Genomic DNA, 27,918 nt, shown 5'->3' on the forward strand with positions numbered 1-27,918 from the left:
TAGTATGCTAACTGACATTAGGCTCATCAAGACTAGCTGTTAATGTGTAAAGCGGTCGCAAAGTTTATTAGCATTCCACCTAACATTATGATAACTCTTTAAACAGCAACTAAGGTTGCAAACTACTTAACATTTAGCTACTATATTGTATAAGCCAGGAGTAAATCTTGCTAGCATGCAAGCTAATAATAAGCCAAATATGATATTGTGGAAACCAGAAATAAATTCTTCTAGCATTTTAGCAAAATTAGGATCCTGTTATAATGTGTAAATCAGGAGAAATTTTTTGCCAGCGTGCTAGCTAACAATGGGCTAAATATTATATTGTTTAAACCAGTAAACAAGGTGGCCAGCAAACTACTTACTCTATGATAAGTATCTCTATGATATTGTATCTGTGAGATGTAAATCTTGTTAGCATTTTAGCAGACATTAAGCTAACTATTAAACTAGTAAACAAGGTTGTTAGAAAGCTAATTAATGTTAGACTAGCTGTCATAGTGTGTAAACCATAATTACATTGTCTAGCATTCTAGCTAATTATTATACTGTGTAAAAAACACACTTTGCTTGCATGCTATCTAACATTAAGCTAATTATTTTATTGTGTAAAACAGCAATAAAAATTTACTAGCATGCTAACTAACATTAGTCTATTCCATTGTGTGAACCAGTAATAAGCTAATTAGCAAGCTAACATTAGGTTCGTGAGGTTCTTAGTACTGAAACTGATGGTCTGTACGCTCACTAACAAATCTTAGGATAGTATTGTTTTGCACCATTAAAACCAGTAAAATGGGTTGCTAATAAGTATTAGCCCACACTCTTTTAGATCAGTTGAAACTGTGTTCAAAGTAACAGCCCAAATAAAATGGACACAAATATGAAACTCTATTATTCACTTACTTTGATGTAAAACAGTGTTAAGGGAAGATAGTGAGGGGTTTAACTCTGAATGAGATTGTCTGTCACTATGAGATAATTTTACATCTATTTTCATTCAATGGGCGTCACCCACATTGGGAATGAACCTGGTGTTGGTGGCATGCTGAAGTGTGTGTCATACTCCTGAGCTTCATGGAGTCAAGCTGACCCAAAAACAAACCAGAAAGCAACGATATATATATATGAAGACCAAGAGACACATGGTACAACTTCCTCAAGACTGGGTCAATCCGGAAAGAAGTGTCAGGGCTAAGGGTGGCAGTTGATGAGAATCAGGTGTGTTAATTAATCTAATGGGCCAGGCTTTGAGCTTACCAGTGGCTCCATCTGGTGGAAGGAACCCAGACCTGAAGACCTCACACATCTTAATAGTTCTCAAACACAGAACACGTATCAACACTGAATAAAATCTGAATTTCTGATTTTTAATTCACCACTTCCACATTACATGGTGTTGATGATTACAGACATCCCACCCCTCCCTTAAGATCCGTGAGCCTTCTGTGTGTTGAAAGCCGTTTCAGATTCCTGCGTATATGATATCCTGGAAATCAACCCCAGCCACTAAAATTATTTACTCCAAAAGTATTATCACCAAAAAAATTTTCTGACTAAGTGAATGTTAAAGGGGCATGCACATTTCCTAGTGGGCGGACTCCGGGGGAGTTGGGATATCTGCGATTGTGCCTGTATATCTTCAAAAAGATTGACACACATGACACGTTAGACATGTTTCATGGCACAGAAGATGTATTTACAAAAAATATATATATGCTGAGGAGATGAACATCTGCATTAGTGCTAAATTCTTCTAGCATGAAAGACACAACAGGAAATGCTTGGATGTACAAACAAATACACAAAAACATTTAAAACTACAGTAAAGGCACGCTTTTGTACTCTTATAACAAGTGTGGCATTGGTGCCTGACACACATCTTTCACTTCAACGAGTGCATTGACAACAAACAAAGAAAAACTATGTGGATTACAGCTACATCTGAAATCCAAATGTAAAAATTCATTACACAAACATATGAACAAATACAAAAACTGTACATGGCACAAAATAATTATTACAAATATATATTAATGAAGCTCATCAGACTATAGTGTAGTGTATGTGGATGAGGTGAGAGTAAATGTGATCCTCAGGTCAGCAACATTACCACTATTTTTTTTGTTTGTTTGTTTAATATTATTAATTTTCTGAAACAACACAAGTCCTCTCCGAACATCATGATACATTATAGATACATATATTTATTTTTATATCCTGCAGAATTTTTTCACATTATGATCTTTATTTAAGTTAAAAATACTTAAAATACTTAAGGGGGATATTTTGGGGAATTATATTTCCAAACAATAAAATAATAATAATAACAATAATAATTATAATATTAATAATTATAATAATATGCCCTATGGGGCATTCGAGTCAAACCAGGATTTTTGATTGTGCAGAATAACAGAACACAGTTCTGAGAGTAAAAACTCCCTTTCTTTCCCTACATAATTCCCTGCTACACTAGTGCACTTATTCTAGTGTTTCACTAGTGCTTGGATACCATCCAGGTAGAAATTATTTATCATCGGATTGCCTGTGTGATTCACATCTAAGGCGCTGGCCTCCCAAAAACTCCTTTAATGCCCTGAACATGTGGAGATGGCTTGGAGCGAAGTCAGGACTGTATGGACGATGCAGCAAGTGGTGTTGGTGAATGATCGCATGTACACTTCCCACAGACTGATGCGTCTATACTTCAAGTTTGCACTGTCGATTTTCATGAATCAGGCGTTCCACTTCTTGAATGTTCACAGAAACGACTTTAGTGGGCTCCGAGCCACTGGACGTCATTCATGGACGTACAGCCTTCCTTAAAAGATTCACACCATTAAAATTTTTTACTGTGGCTAAGAGTCTCACCATACTGCCTGCTTTCACCAGACATTTCATCACAAGTCCCAGTTTGACTCGAATGTCCCTTATCCAGCTATTTTAGCTGGAAATGAGGCTGTTCATTTGAAATGTATAAGACTACATTTGGACATTTTATGAAATGATACATCACCATAAGAAAATATCAACGTATTTATGATTTATAGAATATAAATGTTCATAAACGTCTGATTTTCTCACCTCCTGAATTTAAGTTTGTAACAAACATTTATAAAGTAGCGTCACATTATTACTGACAGGAGAACGTCCTGCTTGGCTGCTGATTTGAGTTAGGTCTGGAATCACATAACTCGTGTCTGAGTCGACTCTTCATGTTTTGTGTAGAAGGACAACTTTAGAAGAAGCCACTTCGTTTAAACCTGGTTTGTAATCGTACATGGACGTTTCGGCGGCGCAGACACTGAACGCAGCAGCACTGCTTCCTCCATGGCGCTGGCAAGAGAGCGTCTTACGAATAAAGCGTTTTGTGTTCTGACAGAAAAACTAAATTTCTGTCAAAGTGATCTTGAAGGCATCGGCGTAGCTGTCGATGCTCAGAATGAAGGTGTCCTCATTGGAGTAATGCTCGATGATGTTGTCGTCCATGTTCACCAGGATTCTGTAACACAACAACGCACACAAAGTGAAATGTGAAGAAGCAGAGTGACTTGCTGATGTTGATTGTTTTCCTTTGACTGACACTGGAGACTCCTTCCACAACCATCTTCTAACTTATTTCACCATATCAATAATTAAACACTTGTTGTTAACACAGAAACTCTAACACTGTATTATAACGAGCACATTAATATAAACCTGCACTACTATCAGAGCTGTTGTTAAAGAGAATTAATCAACGCAGGATTCAGCAGCAGTAATGAATGAATCTCTCACCCTTTCTTGCTCTTTTTGTAGATTTTAGCGATCCTTTCCACAGGCACGCTGTATTTCTCTGAGATCTGTGTAGGTTTACAGGAATTGTTTAGTTACTCAGATCTGAGGATAGGCAGAAAACAAAAGAGCTCCACCTGGAGGAAGCGTTACTCACTGCGTCCATGAGGCCTCGGAGCGTCGGGGAACGTAGCATAAGGGCATCAAATACCTCGTCACACTCTTTTCGGACGTACAGAAGCACTGAAAACACACACATGCATACCCACATAATTAGTTGGAAGAAAAGATTGCGATAAAATCGCAAAAAATGCAAAAAACAGGAATATAAATATATATTTTATATAAATTTTGTTATGTATAATTAAATGTTACATAATCATATTTCAATTTCTATTAATATGATCATGTGATCAGGTTGTAATGATTTATCTTACCTCTTTTCTGTGGTTCCTCTCTGAGCTGTTTATGAGGCGAAGGGCAGCTATCATCCTCTGCTGACCAGAACATCCTCTTTACTAACACACTCCTTAAAAACACACACATGGTCAGTCCCTCTATTAACAAATCAATTGTTGTTTCGCACTAAATAAAACACTGTATAATAAAGCTTATGATTAAATATTTACAGAGCCAATCGGCTCCATAACTATTGGCACCCTGTCTAAAATTAAAAGAAAGAATGTAATATAAAACGTATCACATAAATTGAGCGATCATTGAAGCCTACACATACACTAATGTTGGCCTTCCTTAAATCAGACCATGGAGCTTCAGTAAGGTTTAAATCCAGACAGTGAGGTATTTATTGCAAAACACTCATTCTACAGGTGAGATTTCAACCCCTGGTAGAGGCAACCTGAAATATCCTGGCAAAAATGCCAATATTTTAAACTTTGCCTGCATGAGGCTGTACTTACCCTTCTCTTTCAACCTCTTCAGTGTTGAAGGCGAAAACCTGCAAGACATTACAACATTATTGTTTCTATAGCAACAGCTTGATCACATTGACCTGGTGGGGGGGAGGGGGCTTCCAGGTAAACACACATTCAAAACATTCATGTGATTCCTATAGAAGGAGTCTCCTGTGTCAGTGCTTTGTAACAGTCAGGGGTGAAGGCATGACCATGTGTTTGTTCTTGTACCTGTGCGGCTCTCTGCAGATTTCCGAAGTGGACGTCGGGGATGAAGAGGACGGGCTGAGCGTCCAGATCCGTCATTGTCCTGAACAGGGTGGCGTCACCCTTTTTGGGCAGAGTGATCGCTCCAGCACCTGCTTCTTTCCCTAATGATGGAGATCAGATCATAACATAATCAGCGACATCATCAACATCAACAGGGAAACAAATACAATTACAACTTTTTAAACTATTCTTCCTTATAATTATTCTTACCTTATGATTTCAAATTCAATATTCAAATACTTAAAGTTATACGTAATTTAAAAAAAGATTATTATATAATAATAATAATAATATAATATAATATTGATATTAATAAACAACAAATAATAAACAATAAAACAGTATACAGATTGTATGTTATTAAAAAGGATTAAATTAATATGTGACATCCGACCTTTAGACTTCTTGCGGTTCTGCTTTCTCTCTTCATCTCGGATCTTCCTCTCTGCTCCCTGTTTCAGACACACACACACACACACACACAAAGTAAGTTAACACTTACTTTCCTGACTAAAGTGCTGCTGTTTTAAACACGGCCACCAGAGGGCACCAGCTCTTTGTGAACCTCAATCACACTGCATTCTCCCTCATTCCCAGTGTACACAATATTAAAGCTAACTAAGACCTCTGTGTGTGTGTGTGTGTGTGTGTGTTAACCTTATCACAGAAAACTTTGATCTGGCAGTAAGCTCTGTGCAGTGGTTTGTTGCTGCGGTTGTTATAGCTGTACGTATCGATCTGGATCATCAGCGGCAGACCCTTCACTCCCTTCTGAGATGAGAAGTCTGTACTCAGGCAGTTCACTGTGATAAAGATCTGAAACACACACACACAAACACACACACATTTAGTTAACCCTTATCCATCTTACATATTCTACATTACCTAAACAGTGTGAGTGTGTGAGTAAAACTTTTCCATGCAGAGTATAGTGGAGCTGTGGTTAGAGCCTGACTAGGACATTTCACTGGACTACTTGTCAGCAGGGGATTAAATATAGTGACATCAGCGTCCAGGACTTTTTAGAGATCTCAGCGTGCTCAAAAAGCGCGCAGGTTGCCCGGTGCGCCCGGGTGACGATGGCACAGGTGCTTGGACCCGCTCATCGTTGCTGGATTTACTATTGTTTTTCAGGTTGAACTATTACTGTATGTCACGGACCAAAACATTGGACAAACAAGTTAGCAAACGGCAATATTTGAGTCTGTTAGAATGGGGGTCAGTGATCATGGAAGGAAGCATTTAGTGGCATTTTTAAGGAGGACTGGACTGGGAAGTCAGCTTTAAGTCAGCTGGAAAGTCAGCTTTACTAGCTACTATATGCTAGCAAGTGACCAACCACGAAGCACAAGTCACCTACAGGCTGGCTACTCAGAGTAGTAGTAGTCAAACCATATCTCCCAGTTTAGTATTTCCCCAGCTATGTATATTCCCAGTGCTCTATGTTCTGGGTCTCATTTTATCTAAAGTCCTATATTTCAAAAAACTAAGTGCTATATTTCCATAACTGTATTCACTTTATCCATAAAAGCCTACAGTCCCTTAAACCTGTATTCCTGTACGTTTACTGTCAGCTTTAATGACCTTCAAACTGTGACGACATTAGGAGTTCATCCATAAATTTCCTGACTTAAATAACAATTCATATTTACTACTGAATCAGTAAACCCCAGCAGTCGTTTCCATGGTTACCTTCAGCCGGCAAATGCAATATGTAACCTGCGACGCATGATTAACCAAGAGCTGACGAGACAGGCGGCTTTCACAAAAACCCAAGCTGAACTCTGTCGTTACTCTCACACACACACACACACACACACACACACACACATCACTGTGTGAAAAACTGAACATGCGTAATTTGCGTAAAACAGCCAGAAGAAGGGCGTCTTTTCTGTAAAAGCTCCACCTGCACAGGCAAAGCAGGTGTGTCTCAACATGTCTGTTTATTGCCAACCGCTCAGAACATGTGCGTGCACACACACACACACACACACACACACACACACACACACACTCATTTACTCACGTACACATTTCTATCCATGCTTATGATGACCAGGGTTGCATTAGTGGATTTTATGTTACACACCTGTGCTGTACCTGGTTCCCGTGAGGTTCCTGTCCTACATCTGTCCTGTTCCTGTCCTCTACCTGTGCAGTTCCTATGCTGTTTCTGCATGGTTCCAATACTGTACCAGTTATGTATCAGTACTTTACCTTGCCTGTACCTGTGAGGTTCCTGTGCTCTACCTGTGCTCTCAGCGCCCAATCCATCAAACTGAATTCATTAATATGTATGAACCTGGTTAGTAATTAACCGTTTGTAATTTAATAAAGCATGAAAGCAGCTGGAGTCTAACTTCTGTAAGTGAGGTATTACAGCCTGCACACTTTTATCACCTGAGCACCTGAATAACACACACTCACACTCATGTCATGATACCTGAGAAAAATCTGCAACATATCACATCTTTTAACATATTTAGGTAAGAGAAAGAGAGAGAGAGAAAGAGAGAGAGAGAGAGAGAAAGAGAGAGACTGAGGGATGGATTACGAATCTCACTCTATCCACAACACACACTAAACGTAATACACTATACATGTGGTAAACATACTACATTAATAAACACACATAGGTTTGTTTTATAACTATGCGCGCGCGCACACACACACACACACACACACACACACATCATTTCCACTTCACAGATCACACCTGAGGAATGTCGACCCCGTAATGAAGTGAAGGGCTTTTAACTCCAGCCTCAGGGGCAAAAGGTCATCTCAGGGCACGAGATGTTTATTGTTACGTCTCGAGACAATTCCTAATGTTCCTGCCTTAGCACAGGCTTCTATATTAGTTAATATAACTGTATGTGTGAAAAATTTGTCACTGAGTAAACATTATACACATTGACAGGTGTCGTGAGTAATGTTGATTATCTCATTACGGTGGCACCTGTCACGGGGTGGGATACGTATATTAGACATTAAGTGACCAACGTGTCTCTGAAGTTGACGTGCTGGAGGTATAAGGATCTGAGTGACTTTAACCAAGACCGAACGATGTCTAGATGACTGGGCCAAAGCCGACCATGTCCAAAACTGCAGCTCTTGGGGGATCTTCCCAGTCTGCAGTGGTCAGGACCTAGCAAAAATAGGAAGGAGAACCGGTGAACCAGTGACAGGGTAATGTGCTGCCAGGGGTTACTGATGCACGTGGGGAGTGAAGATTGGCCTGTGTAGTCCGCTCAGGGAGGCCTTGCTGACCCATATTCTCCATCAAAAGCTCCTACAATAGTCACATGAGCATCAGACCTGGATCACAGAGCAATGGAAGAAGGTGGCCTGTTCTGATGAATCATGATTTTTTTTTTGCTTACATCATCTGGTTGGCTGGGTGTGTACTGTATGTGTTTGTGTGTTGCTTTCCTGGGGAGGGGATGGCACCAGGATGCAATATAAAGAAGGCGGGCCGGTGGGGTGGGGGGGGGCTCTTTCAGTGTGATGCTCTGGGAGATGTTCTGATGGGAAACTTAACTTGGGTCCTGCCATTTATGTGAATGTTAAATTGACACTGACTGAGTTACACCCCTTCAGGACAACAGTGTTCCATGGTATGGCTGATCGGTGTGTATCAGTGTGTGTGTGTGTGTGTTTGTTTTAGACTTAGCAGTATGCGGATACTGGTATTTAACACTGCTGTTTTGTCAAACAGTCAGGGTGGGGACAAGGGGATGATGACATAAGGCCTAACGTCTTACACTCTCTCTCACCTTACATCTCTCTCTCTCTCTCTCTCTCTCTTTCACACACACACACACACACACACAGAATATGATGTACAGTGTGACATTAGAGCTACACAGTGTTTTTGTCCCTCATCACCATCCTGTCTGTGCTTGTCCATGCTGATGTTCCTCCTTTTCTTTAAGATTCCTCATATTACACACACACACACTCACACATACGGTGGGAAATGGGTCAAGTGTGTGTATACTCATCTCATACACACACACACACACACACACACACACCTGCCCTGCCCTCTTATTGTGGCCTTTTCGGTGATAAATCTGAGCTCAAACACACGCACACACACACACACACACAGAGCTAATATTGACCTTTACATCTACAAACACACACTTCAACACATTAGTAGTCTCTCTCTCTCTCTCTAAGCTTAGTCAGAGTCACACTGAAGTAAGTTTGCTCTAACGGCAATTAATTAAAGATTATGATTTTCATTTCAACATCATACTTTTTATCCATTTAAAGCTACAGTGGAATTTTAGAGAAATAAACTCCTGTTGTCTAATAGCCTACAGTATAGCAGCTATAAGCACTCGTCCCCTCACCAGCAGCTCTTGAAACACAGTATAAACTCCTGTGTCCTAAGGACGAGTGAACACTCACAGTTCCAGCTTCACCTCTGACTGCTGACTGTGTATCAGCGCTGACACTGGAGACTCCTTCCATAAATAAACACCTTAAAGAAAAACTTAACTTTCGACTTTCAGAAAAACTACCGTTAGATCAAGACACTGAGCCGAAACTGTACACACGATCTGTAGTTAAGAGTCCTAGCTAGCTTTTCATTTTTAGTCAAATAACGCAAATGCCTGGAGATTACCGAGTGAAGATTTATTAGTAATTAGTTATCAGTTTTAAAAAAAGACACAAATATTTAAAAAAAAGAAAATGCGAATTTAAAAAAACGACTTTTAAAAAAGTAATTATTTGAAAATGATAAAAAATTATTTGAAAATTCTACTTTTAAAAAATCCTACGTGGGAAAAAACTGTCAGAATTTCAACTGGAAAAAATGCCCAAAAATACTATTGGAAATATTAGTGAACTAAACACTACTCAAAAATGCTATTGTAAAGAAATACTAAAATATTACTAAAAAAATGCTAACAGTAAAAAATATATACTTTTAAAAATAAAACAATAAAAAGGTCTACTGAAAAAAGTCAAAAATACAAAAATGCTTCTAAAAAATATTAGTGGAAAAAACACCAGAAAATACTATGGGAAAATACTTATAACTACTACTAAAAACATAAAACATACTACAGGGTAAAATACTTAAAAATAGACCTGCAGAAAAAACACTAAATAATTCTACTGAAAAAAAGACAGTGAAGAATACAAAAAAGCTACTGGAAAAAAATACCCAAAAGTACTAATAGAAAGAATGCTTAAAAAATATTATGGTACATATGCTACTGGAAAAACACTACTCGAAAATATTTTTTGATGTAAAAAAACGTTGTGTAAAAAATGCAAAAATAACATGATCTTAACTAACAATACGGGAAAAAATTCTTGAATGTATACTGAAGTTAAAACCTACTTTAAAATACTTCTGGAAAAAGCTAACTGACAAAATACTGCTGAATACACGATAGAAGATTTTTTGTTCTGGTGGTGACCTGACGTTAATCAGTACACTTTAACGAGGATTGAGTGTTGCTAGTCGATGTTCTGCGTTTTATATTTACTCACAAATCTCAGATCAGCTCGGACTGTGCTTTTGCAAGAACCAAGGCAAAGCTTCTTAAGTACCTTTGTGTGACCCGCCTAGTGGTAAAAAGCAAAGCAACCGAGTGGAGGATCATGGGTAATTTGCTGTACGTTGTGTACCTTAGCCTCCTCGTTGACATCCCACGTGAAAGAAACGGCGTTGTAGGCAATCTCCTCGATGTTCCCAATCGTGTTGAAGCTCTCCTTGTAATCCGCTGTGAAAAAATAAAAAAAACACAATAAACCATCAGCGTGACATTTACACACACAGTCATGGTAGCACAAATGGGGCGCTAGACTACATTACCCATCATCCCCAGCGGGTAACATGTCACTGATCGTTTCCCACTCTGCCTTAGTATGTTGTATTTAGTATGATGATTTAAGTTCCCTTTTTATTTGTCAAACTGTTGTGTGCAGTGTGTGTTGTCTGTGTCATTGCTTAAGCTATAGTCTGTAAGTGTTTGCTTCACTCACATCTGCTTTAGCGCACCAGCCAGGACAAATAAAAAAAAAAGAAATAGAAAATATATATTTTAATAATGTGACAATAATACGAAGTACAAAAATAAGAAAAAAAATCACCAGTTTTAAATTATTTTTAGAATTGTTTTTTTTTTAAGTACTTGTTTTATATAAATATCTTGTACTGAAAGAAATGCATGGATTAATATGTGCAATTTAATGCCAGAATTTCCACTCAAGTATAGTATAGTATGGATGCTAATGTTACACTCATGTACATTTACAAATTTGATCATATGTAAAAGCTACCCAAGGCTTGCATATTTTTTAACTGTAAAAAAAATGGAAATGCATAATGCGATATAATTTATCACAATATTGATATCACTGTATCGCCCAGCCCTAATGTAGTGTCTAAAAATTAGAGAGATTGTAAGAAGTAATAACTAAAATGAACTCAACATAAAAAACATTGTTATAGAATTTACATTTTAGATTTGCATAATATTCCTGAAAGTTTTTTGCGTAAAAGTGTAAAACGGATGCAAAGCTCAAATCAGATTATTGAACTCAATTAAGGGCTGCTTAGCCTCTCCAATAAACAGGCATGCTTCCACCCCTGATAAACCTTATCTGCGTCAGTAAACACAGCGATTATGACTTCAAAGTTTCGGCTTGGGAGAGTTAAAGCTTATCTGTGTTTAATAACCAGCTCATACACACTCGGCCGGAGCCTCACTGTCTGAGTTTGGCTAGCATACGGCTAACACGCTCGGACATTTCCACTACCCTTTATTTACAAATGATCCACTTGTACGTATCATACTATCAGCTTTCTAAAATCCTTTCTACAAGTTCATTAGGCAAAAGTAATTAGCATAAAAAAACATTTTTTATTATTCATAATTATTTAGGTTTATTCAGACTGATTTCAAACAAAACCATACAGTACACTAAAAGACAATACATCTCAAACCGTGTGCTAAAAACCTCTGTTTATCTTGACTTCTTTAGATCGTCACTGCAATCCTCGCTAGCAAATGGCTAAATGCTCATCTGTTAAAGCGCACCAAATCATGCCTTTCAAATCAGTCCTATTTAATTACACATAGTGCTGTAGATTTGTGTAAAAACATACATTTAGTTTCTGCTAGTTTCCACTAAAATCAAATTATTGCTAACATGAACTTAATAATGTAGCATGTAGCCACATTTTTATTAAATGTCTAGTTGATATATTTATATATTTAAGTTAAGCTCTGTAATTTTTTCTTTCTGATTTTTTTACTTCTAATTTATCTCGTAGCTGATGATGTTCAACTCCTCAGCTTTTAAACATGCGATGATGTGGAGTATCCTACAAATCCCTAAAGTTGCTTTAATAAACCTGCTAATATAAGTAGCTTTACTATCACTATTATTATCATCAGAAGTGATAGTAGAAGATGCCATTATGTATTGAAGAATTTAAATAATAAAAAATCTTAACTGCAGAATGATGTATAAGGTAAACATGCTATAAATAAACACACACACACTGTGCTAACATTTAAATGTTAAATTATTTATCAATTTTTTTCTCTTAAATTAATAATAACAGTATTGAAGAGGATATGATAAATTCCAAGTTTCATCCTAGCCGGGTTTTATGTGAGACTTATTCCCTTCCCCCTTTCCCTCCCTCACACACCCCATCTTTGTCCGTTAGCTCGTCCTCCTTTGATAAATAGATCCATTCAAATACAGGATCCTGTGACATGGCCTCGGGCCTGAGGAACAATCAGCTTCAACTGCTATTCAAATCTCAACCGGCCCAGGTGTCGGCTTTCAGCCAGTGTCACTTCAACTTCCACTTCTGTCTGTTTCCAGTGGGAGTCTCTGTTCTCCGCCTCCTGCACCTCCACCTTCACCTCCTTATCCATCTCACCTCCACTCCTTTCAACATGAATCCCTAACTTCCTCCACCCTGACTCCTTCCTGTGTGAGTGAGTCCCTAACCTTCTCTACCTCATCAACCTCTACTCCATGTCTGAGTCCCTAACCTCCTCCACCTCCACCACCTCAACCACCTCTTCCACTGTGAGTCTTTAACCTCCACATTCTCCACCTCCACGTCCTTTTTCTTTAACAAGAATCCGTAATCACCATCTCCACTTCCACTATGAATCCAATAACCACCATCTTCATCTCCACTCCACTCTTTCCAGCCTAAGTTCCTAGCCATCTTCCTTTCCATCTCTTCTCCTCCATCTCTTCCACTATGATCATTGTACTTCCTCCAGCTTGAGTCTTTAAACACTTTTGTCTCTAGCTTTACCTCCATCTTTATCTCTATCTCCAGCTCTACCTCTATATTCACCTCTATCTTCACCTCCATCTGAACTTCAGGATTTCTGTCTTAAAATAATGTTCTATCATTAACTCATTCCTCCACCATCTGCTTCTCTCTGCTTACTTTTAGGCAATAATTACGCCCTGAGAACTCGACCTGCGGGTAACCAAACGTGGCCACTGCCTTTTAAAACCTGACATTTACACAAAAAGTGCTTTTTCATTTAAATGTTTTTTTAATCTGTTGAAATTGTAATTACAAACGTATTATATCAATGGAATTATTACTCTTATTGGATGCAGTTTGACTCACTTTTAGAACTAAGAAGCTAAATTTAATGGCTGTCCTGATTCCTTACTGGTGTAGTATCGCACCATTCATTCATCACAGAGGGAGCGATCTATTAGTATTCACTTAATTAGTAGTCATTAGGAGATGCTGTGTCTTTTTATTAGGCTCATTGTAGTGCTCTGATTGTTTGCAAAAATACACACACTATTACAATGAACAAAAGATTTGGTAGAATTTTAAAGTGGGTTGGGTGGGGGGATGTTAGCTTGTATTTTTCAGCATTTTTCTAAAACTCTTTTGTGTGTTTTGACTCTGAAGCCCCTTGGGGCCTGAAGGAAATTGGTTCCTCTTGATTTGCCACCGTGGTTAAACACACACTCACTTTAACGGAGGTATATTCTTTATTTATTTTGCCTTTAATGCCCAGTTTAGGATTGCTTATTCCTATGCTAAATGTTAACATTGTGCATTTTATTTTTGGCCCGCATCACAGTGACAAGTAATGATATTTTCACTAAGCCACAAACATAATTTTTTTTTTAGATTTAGATTTTCTCTGAAGTTTTCTTGCTAAATTCATTCAGTTTTTCATGTGACATGCCTCAGCCTGTATATGTGTGTGTTTTAGTGTAACAGAGAGAGACAGAAAAGAAAAACGAACAAGGGATGAAAATTTAGGGCTTGTTTGAACAGAGAGAGGAATGTCCCGCAGTGTGTGTGGAGTCATACGAGCGTACGACTGGTTCAACCTGAGCAGCATTTATGCTAACGCCCAGTCCGGGATCCTGAACACACATTAACCCGGGAGTTAGCCTCATGCGCAGGAAAATTCCTGGGATAAGAGGTATAACCACGGGGCATGTTTGTCCCACCATCAGAGCTACAGTTAATCAAAATAAATTGAAACAAGATTTACATTATATTTTCTTAGCATAATGTTTTATCATAATTCGCAATAACAAATTATAACTGCACAAGCTATCCATAGCTAATCCTATTCGATAATATTTTCAAAAAGTACTGAACTACTAGCTCGATAAACTCTCATAGTGAAGCTAGTCTGCTAGTTACACAGTTTATAGACAGTTTATACCTGATTCTGTAAAGTTGCTAGCAACTAGCTAATAATGCTTAAATATAAATTTTAGCACTTCTAAAATAGTAAAATAAGTAAAAATAGAATACTAGTAAAATTAAATATATTCAAATAAATAATATTTTTTACAAATTATTTTAAAGTTAGCATTCTCCATTATTATGCTTTAGCTAGCATGATTAATAGCAAGCTACCACTGTCTAGATAGCTATTTATGCTACTAAATTAACAACCCATCAGTCAAAGTCTGTCTAGCTATAGTACAACTTAATATCTTATTTTATAGAGCTTCAGACATTTCTAGCCTTTTTCTCTGCAGCACATAATTTGCTAACATTTTTCTACACAATCCCCTGGTGGCTAACTTTAGTGAAGTTTTTAACATATTTAATGTAAGTATTTTTTTAAATATATAAATAATTTTTATTAAGGCTTTTTTTGCATTATAGCAATGTGGATAAAAAAATAAAGCTAGAAATTTATCTAATTATTATTATTATTATTATTATTATTATATGTTGAGAATTAACTGCTAACATACCTAAAAAAATATTGCTATATAAATACAATAAAAGCTATCTAACAGAGCCCTCTATATATAACACTAGCTGACTAGCAGTTACAATTCTCTAGTACACATAGCACTACCCAGCTAGTTAACAAATTATTTTGTTAATTTTTGTAATCCTATATAAATAATTTACATTTAACTCCAGTTATGTGAAAAAAAACTAAATAAATAAACAAAAACATATTTTATAACATTACCGATGTCAAGGACCCGCTGCTTAGCCGTATGCTGGCGAGAGTGCCAGTATCTCCAGTATTTCAACTGTTCATCTCGGTTCTTGTCTTCACTAAACACCACCATGATGACACTCTAAAGGGAAGAAGGGATGATGGGTTTGTAATAGAAAGAGAGAAAAGAAAATGGTAGTGTTAATATGAACAAGTTAATCTACAAACAGGAGGAGGAGTTTAAAAATATAGTAGCTTATACAGTTGTTTTAGCTGAACAACTGTACTGTATTATGTAAATCTTGGAAAAAATTTTACCAAGCAAACCAATGCTATGCTAGCTGTTATATAATGCAATCAAAACCAGTTATAAGTTGCTAGCAGGCTAAGTAACACTAACCTTACAATTAGAGAAAGTAATTGAAACCTAGCCAATCTACTTATTATTCTGTTTATAATTAAGTTATTATATTGTGTAATTAACATTTTAGCAACAATGTAGTTTTCTGTTAAACTGTAGGCTTAGACTAAATATTATGTAGTCTAATTAGCATAAATATATAAAGGTTTCAACAAAAATTTAATTCTCGAAAGTATGTGATCATGTCCGTGATTTACTAATCACAAAACTGTCGTTTTCTTGTTCTTTGACTTCAGCCTATGTAAATGTTGCGCATGTATTGGCACCCCTGTTTTAGCCTTTTCCTCTACACCAAAGCTCAGTTAATAATCCCCACGTTGATAATGATAATCATGGATGGTCCTGTTCCTCACCCGCACTTTGCTGATGGGGTGTCTCAGGCGTTTGTTGCTGCTCGTCTCGTTTAGTGTCACAGCGTAAAACTGTCCCTTATTTAGGTAACTCATTGGCCCCTCACCCTGTTTCTGTCTCAGGGACTTTGTGGCGTCCAAAGAGTACTGGAATGTGTCTCTGTCCAAAAGAAACCAGTGTTTTATTTCATGAACAAACATTTTATTATTTTTTATTTGAATCAAAGAAATACATATAGGGAAAACCCTTCTTTCGGAGAAAGCTATGAAATAAATGCAAAATAGCTAAATAAATCAACACAAATAAGGAAATAGTAACATATGCTATTAAGTCAACCATTTCCTGGAGTGAGTCACTGTTGGGTTTTAACATTTGTCTTTAAAAACAACAAACACAATAGGGAATACAGTAACCACTCAGGGACAGTCTATAATAGCCGCCTGCTAGCTAAACCCGACTACAATGTCTTGCTTTAAATCGCTTACTAACTGATATAATATCAGTCAATCAATACTCACATGCTTGACTGGTCGAAGATAAAGTCGCTGGCTCCGAGAGATGAGGGACGATATTTCTGCAGAACATTGTAAGAAAGGTGTTTAATAAATCTGTTTATTGTTAAGAAAAATCATTGCATAGTGGAACTCTTATTGACAGGGAAGCATTAGACCCCTTAAAGATATATTTTGACCATTTAAAATAAGTCCATGGTCAAATTAATAAATTATAGAAAGAGGTAAACTTATTTAGAAAACACTATTAATTTCTTAAAAAGTAAATATATTCTTCACTTGAGAAATTTGACAATTAAAAAAATATATATAGTACATACTTTTTAAAAAATATTCACATGATCTTTATCCTTTATGATTTATACTCTTTAACTTCTAAAAAATAGAATAAATTCTAGGAAAAAGGAAAAAGAAACAAACTCTGAAAAGCTAACTTAAACTTAAAAATTTTAAAAAAAGAAGTACTTAAGTTATGTTATAAAAAGTAAATGAAGAAAAATAAAAAGTATAAGGAAGCAAACATTAATGATCAAAATCAAATAAAAAAATTAATTTAAAAGGCAACTTCTAACATTGTGATAAAAAACTATGTGAGTAAACTAGGAAAAGATGATTAGGTAATTTTTTTTTAAAAAAGGATGAATAAATTCTTATAAAGACAAAGAGAGAGAGTAAAGATCAGCTCTCTGAGTAAAGCCCTGTGAGAATCTTTATGAGAATGTCATAGTGTGTAATATTGTGTAAAGTCGATGTGACAGGGTGTGATGTTTAATTGAAAGGAACATAAAGTGTGTGATACTGATGTGTGTTCCAGAAGTGAATTCCCTGCATGTGTCACCTCGGCACCGTCATCCTTGTCATCATACGTGCTGTCAGGGCTGCTGCGTTGTCCGTCCTTTCCGTACGCAGCGTGATCGCCACTGAGCGTGTGTGTGTTCTGTTCATATGCAACCCTCGCCTGCTCCTCGCCCTCATTACGGTACTGAAGGGTGGAGTTCATGAAAACAGGGGCATACGCCTCAGCCTTTACTGTGGCAACACTGTGGCTGCTCTCGGTAAAACCTTCCCGCTTGGAGTCGTGAGACTCAGTGCTGAGAGACAGATTCACTGGAACCGACTTCAGGACTTGAACGTGATTATCTACTACTGGGGGGTCAGACACACTGCCGCAGCCAACAGAAACACACACACAAACACACACACAAACATATATATAAAAATAATATAAACTCCAGATTTATGGAATAAAATTATTTATTAAATTTATTGCCAGTATAAAACTTATTAAACATATTATCTAAATATTTGTTTTTTCTAATTTTATTATTAGAATAAAATGTGCTAGGAAATTTATTACCAGAATAAAAGTTTCTATTAAATCGATTACCAGAATAAAATAAGCTAATAAATTGAGTATTACAAATTTATAGAAAATTGTGAATCATTCCTAAACAAAAGCCATTAAATTCTTAAAACAAACACTGCTACAAACATTTATTCAATTTCATATAAATTTAAGATTTTTTACAACTGGTTTTTCTCAGTAATTCTTCTAATATTAAAATCTTATAGATCAATTCCACTGGGAAAAAAAAAATTATTTCTAAAACCTATTATATAGAAAGGAATTTTAGTTATCTAATACATTTTAAACTAAAATATATTTAATTCAATCCTGTTAAAAGAGTGCAAATGGGGCAAACTTAAGTAAATTCTTTGTAAATAAAATAAATGTAAATAAAATCATATATACCATATATAAACTCTAAACTTTAAAATAACTAAATTAAAATAGAGCAAGTAAATTTTAAAAATAAATTCTAAAAAAATATTTTATGTAAAACCTCATGAACTTTCTAAAAACATGTTCACGACATGAAGCTCATTTATAAGAACAAACATGGAACTTTTCATACTGTACAGTTCCAGTTTAGTATGAGAGCGACTGCAGTGTGTATGAGCTGTAACTCATGTCATTGATGTATTTCTCCACATTCACCTCTTCTCCTGTTCTTCCACCGCTTCCAGAACTTTAGTAATGGGTAGCACTCTCTTCTCCTTAGGAACCTGCATCAGAGATCAAACAGAAAAATCAGAAAGGAGATCATGGCATAGTGGGAAATCTCTCTAAGCAAAGGATGACTAAACTTGGGTAAATGGGTGTGCTGTATGCGTATCATGGAGCTGGCTTCTCCAGAACAATAAGCTAAACTGGTAGCTATAACTGTTAACGGTTTCAGGACTCGTTAGCTGTGTTTCAGCAACCATGAGATCCGAAATTTTGGTCCAAATCTGTCTCTGGTAGTTTGGACGTACGGGAGATGTGAATGTGTGTGTTGTAAATAAACTCATCTCAGTAAACACTTGCAGCTTGGGTGTCTGTGTGTGCGTGTGTTAGATGTTTATTTTGTTTATGAGCAGATTCTTGGAGTAGATTAGACACTGGGCAGGAAGTAGAACAGAACATGAGGAAGTGTGTGGTGCATAATGAGTTTCCTGAATTAAACTGACTTTTAGACTGTTTTAAATATTCATGTTGTTCCTTTTTTAATATGACAATAATGTCTCAAAATGTCACAAAATAAACAAAGCTGTAATAAAAAACTGAGACACAAGGTGGTGTGATGCATAATTACTGTAAACACACAGACACTGATTAATTTCCTCTAACAGCGCATTGCTCGGTGTTTTATTCCTCTTATACCACAGATACATGAGGATAAGAAAATGTTTTACTTTTATTTTTATTACAGAGTTTTTTCTTCCATATCTACAATTAATATTCTGGAGTTTCCATAAAACAAGTTAGTTCCTGTTCTTACTTATGGTAATAAAGTTTATGAAAAACACAATTCACTTTACTTTAAGAAAGCTTTGCAACAATTTTTTAAATGTAAAAAATAACAGTTTATATTTTTTAAGGTCAGCAACTTGAAAATTTTCTTTTAAAATGTTCTAAAATTGTCACTTTTGAAATTGTGCAATTAATTGTATGTCTTAATTCTAGAAACAATTCTGCAGTTCGATTAATTTCTAATCACAAACTCTAGAATGCAAAATTAATTAAAAAAATTAAACAAACATCAAAGTAAGCAATTTGTTAAAAATGAATAATTTATTTTAAAAAGTAAGTAATACTGAATTCAGTTACCAAACTTTTTTTAAAAGGTGAGAAAGTCAATCGTAAAAACAAAAAAAAAAAGTTGGATTAAAACTCAGTAAACTCTTAAATTTGAGTAGAACATAAATTCTAAGCAAAGCAGTTTAAAACAAAACAAAAATAAACAGTCTTAATTTTTCTATTTTATTGTTACAATTTTTTATGTTTAATTTGAATTTTTCAAATAACAGAATTATGTTCTTGTCTTTTTCTGTAAATTACAGTAGGATACAGCCAGAGTTCTTACAGAATGAGCACTAGTCCAGAAATGCTGCTTACTTTCTGTAGGGAGCCTCCTCAGGCTGATCTCATCTGATCATGATGGAAGTGCATAATCATGGTGATCACGTTAACGTGTGTGTGTGTGTGTGTGTGTGTGTGTGTATCCTGACCTTGTAATACTCATACAGCAGGCCCAGAGCGGCGGCGCTGTCCTCGTCTCCATTGATGCTCATCATAGCTTTAGTAGCAGCGGTGAGCGGGTTCTCCAGGTACGACCTCCACGCCTCATCCTCACTAGTGTACGAGCGACGGTTGTAAAGAGGATCATTAGGGACCACCACCACCAGCCTCTTACTGCTACACAGACACACACATTACAGTCTAACAGACTCTTACTGTAGTACATTGGAGTAAAAATCACTAATGCTGTCAAAGAGGTGATGAACTTGAGTCTTAAAAATGCCAATTAATTAAACCAAAGCAATTAAACCCTAATAATCTGTTATAAAAAAGAACGTTTTATAAATGATTAAATTATAAAACTAGTTAATTAAACTTGGGTAAATTATTTATTTAAAAAGGAACGAATAAGCAAAACATGAAAAATGTTTCAAAAAGGGAATATTTTTTAAATAACTGTTCCAAGAAATACATCAGTTGTAAAAACACAAACGGTTAAAAAAAAAAGACGCCTGAAAGATTTTTTACAAAACAAATCTACAAAATATAAGCAAATTTAAGAAATCTTCATCAAAACCAAGGTCAGTCTCATGTTTTAAAAAAGCATAATGTTTTTAATAGATAGATAGATAGATAGATAGATAGATTTAAAGGTGATAAAATTAATTTAAGTTTTAAAAAGAGTAAATTATAAAGCTTGAAAATTATACAAGCCAAAATAAAGATTTTTTTTTAAATCAGTGCTCTATGATGTAGGTCATTTTTCAAAATTTATACAGCAACAAAAAAAATTACCACGTTTCTAAATTCTATAAAAAGCTAGGTAAGTAATTCAAAGTTTAAGAACTTTAAAAAAGTGGGAAAAACCCAAAGTGGGTAATTTGTTTAAAAAGAAATAGTCATGTGAGAAGTGAGTAAATGTAACAAAAACAAATAGTACACTCTATACAAAGTGTTAAAAATAAACCGTAAAACATGAGTGACTTCTGGAGGGGATCTAGATTTAAAATTTATTTCTAAAAACTACAAACAGAAAAGTTACAATAAAAAAGTGACTGAACTCTAAAAAATGTTAAGCATGAAAAAAATCTAAAAAGGGCTGAAAAAAATATTTTCCAAAAGATCAGATGAGTCGTTCTCTAAATCTAAATCTGTGTACATTCTTTACAAACATGGGAACAGAGAAAATGAGAGTAAAGTTAATTAAACATGAGGATGTGTGACAATATCATGATCAGTTGTGCTGCACGCTTGTTTATTCCACAGTGTCTTCAGGTCAGAAAAGCATTTCATACAAGAAGATGGATGTGTCAAGCTCGTTAACACCTGTCCCTGCCCACCTCCACCAATCACCTGCTACTACCTGTTTATAGCCCCACCCCCTTTATATGATGGACAGAATGCAGATAGAATGGAACATTGTACTGCTCTGAAATACAACAAACAAATAGTAAATGCATAAATAAACATACGTATTCGCTTCTTGTATAGGTACACACACACTCACACACACACACACACACATACAGAAACCATATCTAATCCATCTTTATGTAAATGGAGGGAAAAACTAAACCTATTTAGCTTCCTTACTTCTGTTTTTGCAGTGTATGTCTGTGTTTGTGTGTGTGTGTGTTTGTGTGTGTGTGTGTCTGTGCACATGTACTTAGGTGTTTAATTCTCATTAATATGCTTATCTTATCTGAACCACACTCGCCTTTGATATCACAGCATTTAAACAGCGACAATACACACTACTTAATAATTGTATACATACAGATAGTGTGTGTGTGTGTGTGTGTGTGTGTGTGTGTGTGTGTGTGAGAGAGGTTTTGATTGTAATGTATCATAACACTGATATCACATCACAACAACATTAAGTAAGGGTTCTTATTGTTCAAAACAGGAGTAACCCTGTGCGTTATTGTTCTACGTGGATATGAAAGTGTATGTTTGTGTGTCTCTGAACAAGTTTAGGTTTTGTCTCACTGACGTATAATCTGAGAGTTCGTTTGTTTGTTGTTAATTTGAGGCATTATGTGAGGAGATGGAAGACGGGTGCAGAGGAACTTTCCCCTGAATCCCTGTGGCGTTAGTCGAGATCACAGTGGCTCTGAGACACGTCTGATCTCCAGCAAGATCACTGCAAAGCTTTTTAAAAGCCTGATAATGACACTTAAATCAAAATATAAACACTGTGCCTGGGGTACATAGGAATTTATATATAAGTCATTCACAAGACTTTTATATCATGACATTTATATTCATGATCGTCCCAACGTCTCCTGTTACAAGGTCCCTCTCTGGTCCCGTAGTTTCTGGTCCTCTGGTAGCCCTGCTCTGTGCATTTTAGTGTTTTAGTGCTTTAATTATAGTTTTCTTATACCTGATTTCAATAATTAGTTAATTAACAGCCTAATTAGCTAATTAACAAACCACAATCCTGGGAGACATACGTCCTGTCAAGTTGTCTGCGATGCTGTACATGGCTCACACTGACACTTTTAGATCAATCACATTCCACTTTCCTCTGCATTTACACTAGCTGAGGCGCTGCAGTGGATTACTTTAACACACGCCACACATAGGAGGTGTTTAATAGTCATTTTGTCATTTGCTGTCTTTGCCCTTTTATGGAGATGGGCGTGGCTAAATGAACGCTATGAAGACATGTGACTCATTTATCACCATGCGCGTATCACAAGTAAAACCTTTCATTTCTGTGTTCATTACAAACTCTTTAAAAGTTTTGTGTTTATTTTGATGACATTCTGCTTATTATCAGTCTCACATCAAAAGAGTTATAAATTAACTTCATTAATTATTAATTAACTAACGCTGCATGGTCTTGCTAATGTATTTGTTCGTTTTTTTTACCGCTGAGGTTTGGGGGTTGTTACTCTAACTACCACTGTGAATAATTTGTTACGGATTTTTTGTATTATGATTTTTTAAATAAATATAAAAAAGCCAGTTCGTTTAACTTTAGTCTCATCAAACTGGCAACATTTATCGAATCCACTGATAAAAATTAAGATAATAAAGAATGAATTATTAATTATTATTAGCACACACATATATTGGAACAAAATGAATTGAATGTCCACATGCTTTCAGGTAGAGAGTCAGCCTGTGGGTATTGACTTTGCTTGAACTAATCAGATCTTGAAATCCAGCTAAGTCCCTCCCGTAGTGTTTCACTCCACTGAACCAAAAATGTGAAAAACATAAAGCATTGTTAGTTTTGTTTCTAAACATCGAATTTTTTCTGACCACCGAAAACCATTTTCCAAAGGGTTCTGCTTAGAACCATCCCTGACAGGGAAACACTCTGCTTTAGAACCTTTAAACGCCCTTAAATAGAGGAACAAACAAAAAAGTTTCTAAAAGTCTTGTATTATACCCGCACCGAACAAACAAGGTTAACACAAAGTCAGAATGGTTTATAAAGTTCCCCAGCGCTTTAGATGTGGGCATATAACCCATAAACACACTCCGCATGAGGGCATACGGGCCATTAGTCAACAAACAATCAAGAACCATCAGCTCAATTCACCCCAGAAGCATCTGATAAGAAACTAAGAACAGCCAGTAGAGTACAAGAGTAAACCATTAATAGAAGGAAGAAGCAAAATGTCACTTCACTGAGCTCTAAAAACGTTCTTCCATTCACCGCAGGTCTGTTCAGACTCTGAGAAGTGTCAATTCCCTCACTTGTTCCTAAAGAGTTCTTCACATGTTCCTCTAGAGGGACTCATGACTCTATAAAGAACCCTATCAAAAACATTTTTTTCTGAAAGTTAAGAACAATTCAAGTACAGCTAAACAACTAATTTCTTTTTAAAACCTAAAACTGGTCAGGAGTATAGCATTGGGCTCTTGGTAGTTATCAGTAAGAAATGGTTCTTAGGGGATTCTTAGTAGTTAGAGACGGTTCTGAGGGGGTTCTTTTAGGTTTCATTGAGTAAGTACGAGTTATGTTTGGAAGGTTTGCAGGAGAACCCCGGAGTGTAGGGATCTTTAATAGAAACCTTCTCCCAAACGTTATGGTATTAGTTTGTCATGCAAAGCCATGTACTCTTTGCTGCAAAGGGGTTCTTATGGAACTTTTGCAGTCATGTGACTATGATGACGTCTCTCAGCAGTGGACAATAGAAGCGGCGTTCCCCGACATCAGGCTACTATGTATTTTCATTGATAATTCCGTTCGGCAAAAAAATTATAAGAGAAAGATTACCTGATGATTACATCGTCACCTACCGGATTACCTGGTAAAAATTGCTGTGGATTATTTCCATAGTAGACTTTATAATTGGGCTTATAGAAAATGGATGAACATGGTGATAAAGGTAATAATTTGCAGAAGTTTGGTATGTTATAAAATTATAATGTGATTATCTCAGACACTGTACAAATATGTGATGTGGTGGCATTTGCTAGCATTAGCATTGGCTCATTCAATGGTTCTGTTAGATGATGCTATGGAATATGCTGTGAAGTGAAGCTTCATAAAATGTTCTGCAGATAACATTAACTAATTCTGACATCTCAAGATTTCTAACTAATAGTTAACTAACTGCCCTGGTGTTGAATCACAAATAACTATTAGCTAGTAGTTAGTGCGCTACGTAGGGTGTACGATCCCTTGCTCCACACACCAAATAGTGCCCATGATCACAGGTTAGAAAGGGGATTGGGATTCAGCCTTGTTTTAAAAGTTAGCTAGTTAGCTCATGTTACAATGACACAGACGGTTTAGAGGCAACTCATAACGACTCAGAAGCAATTACTAAGGGGACAGTATGTTGTTAAAGATGATCTAACTGTATCATGTGTTTTCTTGCTGAAAGTGCTTCTGTGATTGGCATTGTTTGCAGGATTTGGTGCTGGCATCTTTTAAGTAATGTCCTTTTTGCCATTCAGAAATGGGCAGGAACAAAACTCCGTGTTTTATACAGTACCTTTAAAGTTTGCACCAAATTGCTAGTTTAAAGAAGGCGTACAGATGATGAAGTTATATATATAAAAAGCATAAAACTAAACCATGTTTTTAAGTGTTTTTAAGGAATCTGGAGTAATTAAGTGTTATAAATTTTATATTTCTGTTCTGACAAAGAACCACTTCACCATAGGGTTCCACTCAGAACCAAAGGAAACAGCCAGAGAACATGTAAAGGTGCGTTTCCAGCCATAAACATGTTATTGGAGCATTCCTTAAAAAATTTCTTAGATAATTAAGGTTCTACTTGGAACCTTTCGTGTTAGAGAAGCATTGTGTATGTACGTTTCTGCACAGAACCTTTGATGAAAGCTTCCCCCAAATTAAAGGACAACCAAGCAAGCTTGAAGAACTCTCATTGAGCTACATAGTTAAGGGTTCCTTGCTCTATAACAGGTTCCACTAAGATCCTTTCACTTTTAAGTGTCTGTTAGATATTCTGTAAAGTTTTATGTAACTCTCTGCTTAAAAGTTTGGTTCAAACGTTTATTAGCTGAATATACAAAAGCAAAAGACAACAAAACAAGTTTTTCTAGTCAGTCGTTATTAAAGTTACAACTGTTACCAAGCATTGACACTGGAGACTCCTTCCATAATCTTTACATAAGCTTTCCTTCTGTTGAACAATATCATAGTAGAACGAGTGCATTATTGTAAACCTATAGAGCTGCTGTTAGAGAGAATTAATCAACACTGTCTGAACAATCAGGATCTCAGCAGCACTGTAGTGTAACGTAATTATCATTTATCATTCTCCATAAACAACAAGAACTTTATATAAATAAATAAACAAAGAGCTTCATTATAAATAATCTCCAGATCCACCGAGTCTCGTTTCCAGCCAGTTAAATCATTAGCGTTTTTCATTTATCCGGCTACATTCTCTTTATTAACACAAATGAACCCCGAGAGCTTTTTAATGCTGAGAGTAAATAAGATTTTGAGGTTCGGGGTGTGATCAGAGGCAGCGTGGACGTGCTGCTCAATGCAGCAAAGTGATTTCTGATCATATTATGGACAGACATTTAAGATATAATATTATAATAATAATAAAAAAGTGAGAGTATAAACAATATTCGTCTTATAAAATTTAATCATCTGATGAAGTGATTTAGAAAAGGAAATATAAAAAACGTTTAAAAGTGTATAAAAGTGTTTATTGATGGATTATTATAATTTGTGAATGTTTCTGCAGGTGAACGCAATCAGAGTGGATTTTTTTTTTTTTTTTGCAATTCATGTTCAAGGCTCGAAATATTGGTATTTTAAAAGAGGGACAGAAACAAATGAAATGCAAAATACTACAATTTAGGTTGATTATGTGGTTTAAAGCATCATAATAGTAGTAATAATAATAACAACGATTAGTATTTTTATTATTAATAATAATAATAATAATAATAATAATAAATACAGTCAGGATTTGTGCACACAGTTAGAAGTCTCTTGCTCTGCCTAACCCGCGAAAACTTCACGGAAATGTTTGAGACAAATAAAAATAGAACGACACAATCCGGCTCCAGTGGGACACACACGGACTGTCTCCGTCCGTCCGCCTTTCTTTCTTTCTGCACTTCTTTTTGTTTTTTGTCTTTTTTTACTTGCACCGATCGCCAAAACAAAAAATGGCGGAGTGTTTGAAACTTTCCCAAGTTTGTTCTCTCTGGGAAAAAAATGGGAGACGAAAACAACAACAGAAAAACAAAAACAAAACAAAACCGACCGTTGATTTAAGTATTTTCCCGGATTAAGGGACACTCATTTTCCTTCTGCATCAATGGAGAAAAGAGAGACAGGAAAATACCGACACACATACACACATAAACCGAGCGCATGTGTGTGTGTGTGTGTGTGAACAGGAGCTGAAAAGTAAAAGTCGGGGTAAAAAGCGGGAATGCGCGCGCGGACTGAAGCGGCTCGAACCCGCGGCACTTACTTGTCTGTGTCCTGTGACATGATAATGTTTTTGGCCTCCTCGGCGATAATTCCTGGAGAAACTGGACTTTCAGGTCGGTGCAGACTCTCTCTCACCCATACACACACACACATACACACACACACATTCACAGAGAGAGAGAGAGAGAAAGGAGCACAAACCTGAGCTACAGGTAAATCCTGCCCTGCCTACCTTACAGCTCTCTCTCACTCACTCACTCACTCACACACACACACACACACACACACACAGATATATAATTATTATAAAATTCATAATATATATATAATTATATAATTCATATTCATATTTATGAATCAAATAATCTCTTTTTTTATATAATTGATATTCAAATATTCAAACCAGCTCAGATTCTGCGCTCCCATTGGTCAAGGTGTGTAAATTGCTCAAGTTCTGATTGGGCGGACGCAGCACAGGTAAGTCCCACCTCCACCTGGGGGTGTGTGTAACAACCCTGTAAAGAAATCAGAGGCTATTTTTAGCTTTGTTTTCTCACAAGTTTGTAGAGTCGGAGAGGGAAAAATACACGGAAAATGATTTTAATCTGTCTCACATTAGCAGAGCTGAGAGAAATTCAACATACAGTACAGAGCCAGGTTTTTCTTTCATTAATAATCCATCAATATGTGATTCCTAAACCAGAGAGTGTTATTATTGATGATGGTGGTAGTAACGATCTTAGAATTATCATAAGGAAT

General features: G+C 36.2%; 1 protein-coding gene across 3 annotated transcripts; it reads right to left on the reverse strand.

The window, feature by feature from the left end:
• Positions 1-1,621: 1,621 nt before the first annotated feature.
• grhl2b (grainyhead-like transcription factor 2b) lies at positions 1,622-27,325 on the reverse strand. 3 transcript variants are annotated; one of them, XM_053492508.1, is made up of 16 exons: positions 27,200-27,325; positions 20,255-20,378; positions 18,702-18,769; positions 17,541-17,865; positions 16,709-16,764; positions 16,193-16,349; positions 15,449-15,560; positions 10,617-10,711; positions 5,619-5,777; positions 5,356-5,413; positions 4,923-5,062; positions 4,698-4,735; positions 4,215-4,306; positions 3,935-4,020; positions 3,781-3,845; positions 1,622-3,505 (listed from the first exon to the last, which is right to left on the reverse strand). In XM_053492508.1, exons 1-16 carry the CDS (start codon positions 27,310-27,312, stop codon positions 3,391-3,393), a joined length of 1,803 nt encoding a protein of 600 aa, XP_053348483.1. In that variant the 5' UTR covers positions 27,313-27,325; the 3' UTR covers positions 1,622-3,390. The 3 variants fall into 3 exon arrangements, with proteins under 3 accessions (XP_053348483.1, XP_053348482.1, XP_053348481.1); XM_053492507.1 differs by having other exon boundaries at positions 20,255-20,438; XM_053492506.1 differs by having other exon boundaries at positions 20,255-20,441.
• Between the last annotated feature and the right edge of the window lie 593 nt (positions 27,326-27,918).

This window comes from Clarias gariepinus, chromosome 3 (assembly GCF_024256425.1).
Source record: "Clarias gariepinus isolate MV-2021 ecotype Netherlands chromosome 3, CGAR_prim_01v2, whole genome shotgun sequence".
NCBI classification, from domain to species: Eukaryota; Metazoa; Chordata; class Actinopteri; order Siluriformes; family Clariidae; genus Clarias; species Clarias gariepinus.

What these genes read in the sequence shown, in the direction of transcription:
- grhl2b (XM_053492506.1), bottom strand. Translation starts at nt 27,312, where the DNA reads ATGTGTGTGTGTGTATGGGTGAGAGAGAGTCTGCACCGACCTGAAAGT. An exon ending in GAAGAGGTTGAAAGAGAAGG is followed by an intron (nt 4,307 to 4,697) that starts GTAAGTACAGCC and finishes TGTGTTTTTAAG; the next exon opens with GAGTGTGTTAGTAAAGAGGA. An exon ending in AGAGGAACCACAGAAAAGAG is followed by an intron (nt 4,021 to 4,214) that starts GTAAGATAAATC and finishes GTGTGTTTTCAG; the next exon opens with TGCTTCTGTACGTCCGAAAA.